The sequence below is a fragment of the Olea europaea genome, unplaced genomic scaffold (assembly GCF_002742605.1).
Source record: "Olea europaea var. sylvestris unplaced genomic scaffold, O_europaea_v1 scaffold3714, whole genome shotgun sequence".
In the NCBI taxonomy this organism is placed as follows: domain Eukaryota; kingdom Viridiplantae; phylum Streptophyta; class Magnoliopsida; order Lamiales; family Oleaceae; genus Olea; species Olea europaea.
Window position 1 is genome coordinate 1 of NW_019256459.1, and position 900 is coordinate 900.

The 900-nt window shown below is 41.1% G+C and overlaps 1 protein-coding gene across 1 annotated transcript; it reads right to left on the reverse strand.

The window, feature by feature from the left end:
• Positions 1-111: 111 nt before the first annotated feature.
• On the reverse strand, positions 112-897 carry LOC111386741 (LRR receptor-like serine/threonine-protein kinase ERL1; the record flags this gene model as incomplete). Its single annotated transcript, XM_023011204.1, has 1 exon — positions 112-897. A coding segment is annotated over one exon (726 nt), but the record flags the coding sequence as incomplete, so codon positions are not given.
• Positions 898-900: the final 3 nt, after the last annotated feature.

Here is a 900-nt window from a genome sequence, read left to right on the forward strand (position 1 = left end):
ATAATACTATTTGTAATAGCTTATTATCGTAACCTTCCTACGTAATATACATGTGACGATTAATAAATAACGTTATTCAAAAAATTATTCTTTGTACAGAATTAATTAATCCCAACGTTAACAAAATAAAATAATAATAATAAATATTTTTCTTACAAAATATCACGTTATTCAAGGAATGATGGGACCAAACGCTCTGCATTCCTTCAAGGACTTTTGGGCACCACCTTCACAAAAGAACCACCTTACTGGGCACCGGAAAAAGCAGTTATTTCCCAATCGGATCGTGACCGAACCCGGATGAAGCTCCAGTAGCAGACCCGGAATGGGACCTAACAAATAATTTCCTCCAAGCAATAACCTCGCGAACTGGGCCAACTCTGTACCCGAGCCCGCCAAAACTTTTAATGCATACTGGGCGGGTATCATACCCGAGAACTTATTGTTTTCCAGTGACAGAGCTGACAATTTGGGCATTAAACCCATGAAACCGGGTAAAAACCCGTGGATATTATTGTTGCTCAAATCCACTGAAATGAGTTCACTGGTCAGACCCGAATTTCCGGGTACTGGCACCGAGTCGTATTGGTTGTATGAGAGAGTTAACTGCTGTAAAGAGGGGTGAGTAAATAGACTCGGAGGAACTGACCCACTGAGTCTGTTGTGACTCAGGTCCATTACTTGCAAATATGCACAGCTGATCACGTTCGAGGGAATGTTTCCCTCAATTTGATTGTTCCTCATTGAAATCTCAATTAGGGCTTCAGGGAAATTTGCTGGAAGGTTGCCGGAGATGGCATTGTCACTGGCATCAAGATAATTCAAGTTACTGAGTTGAGTCAGTTGAGGAAACTCGCCACTTAGTCTGTTTCCTTGAAGTTCGAGCCTTTTTAAATTCTT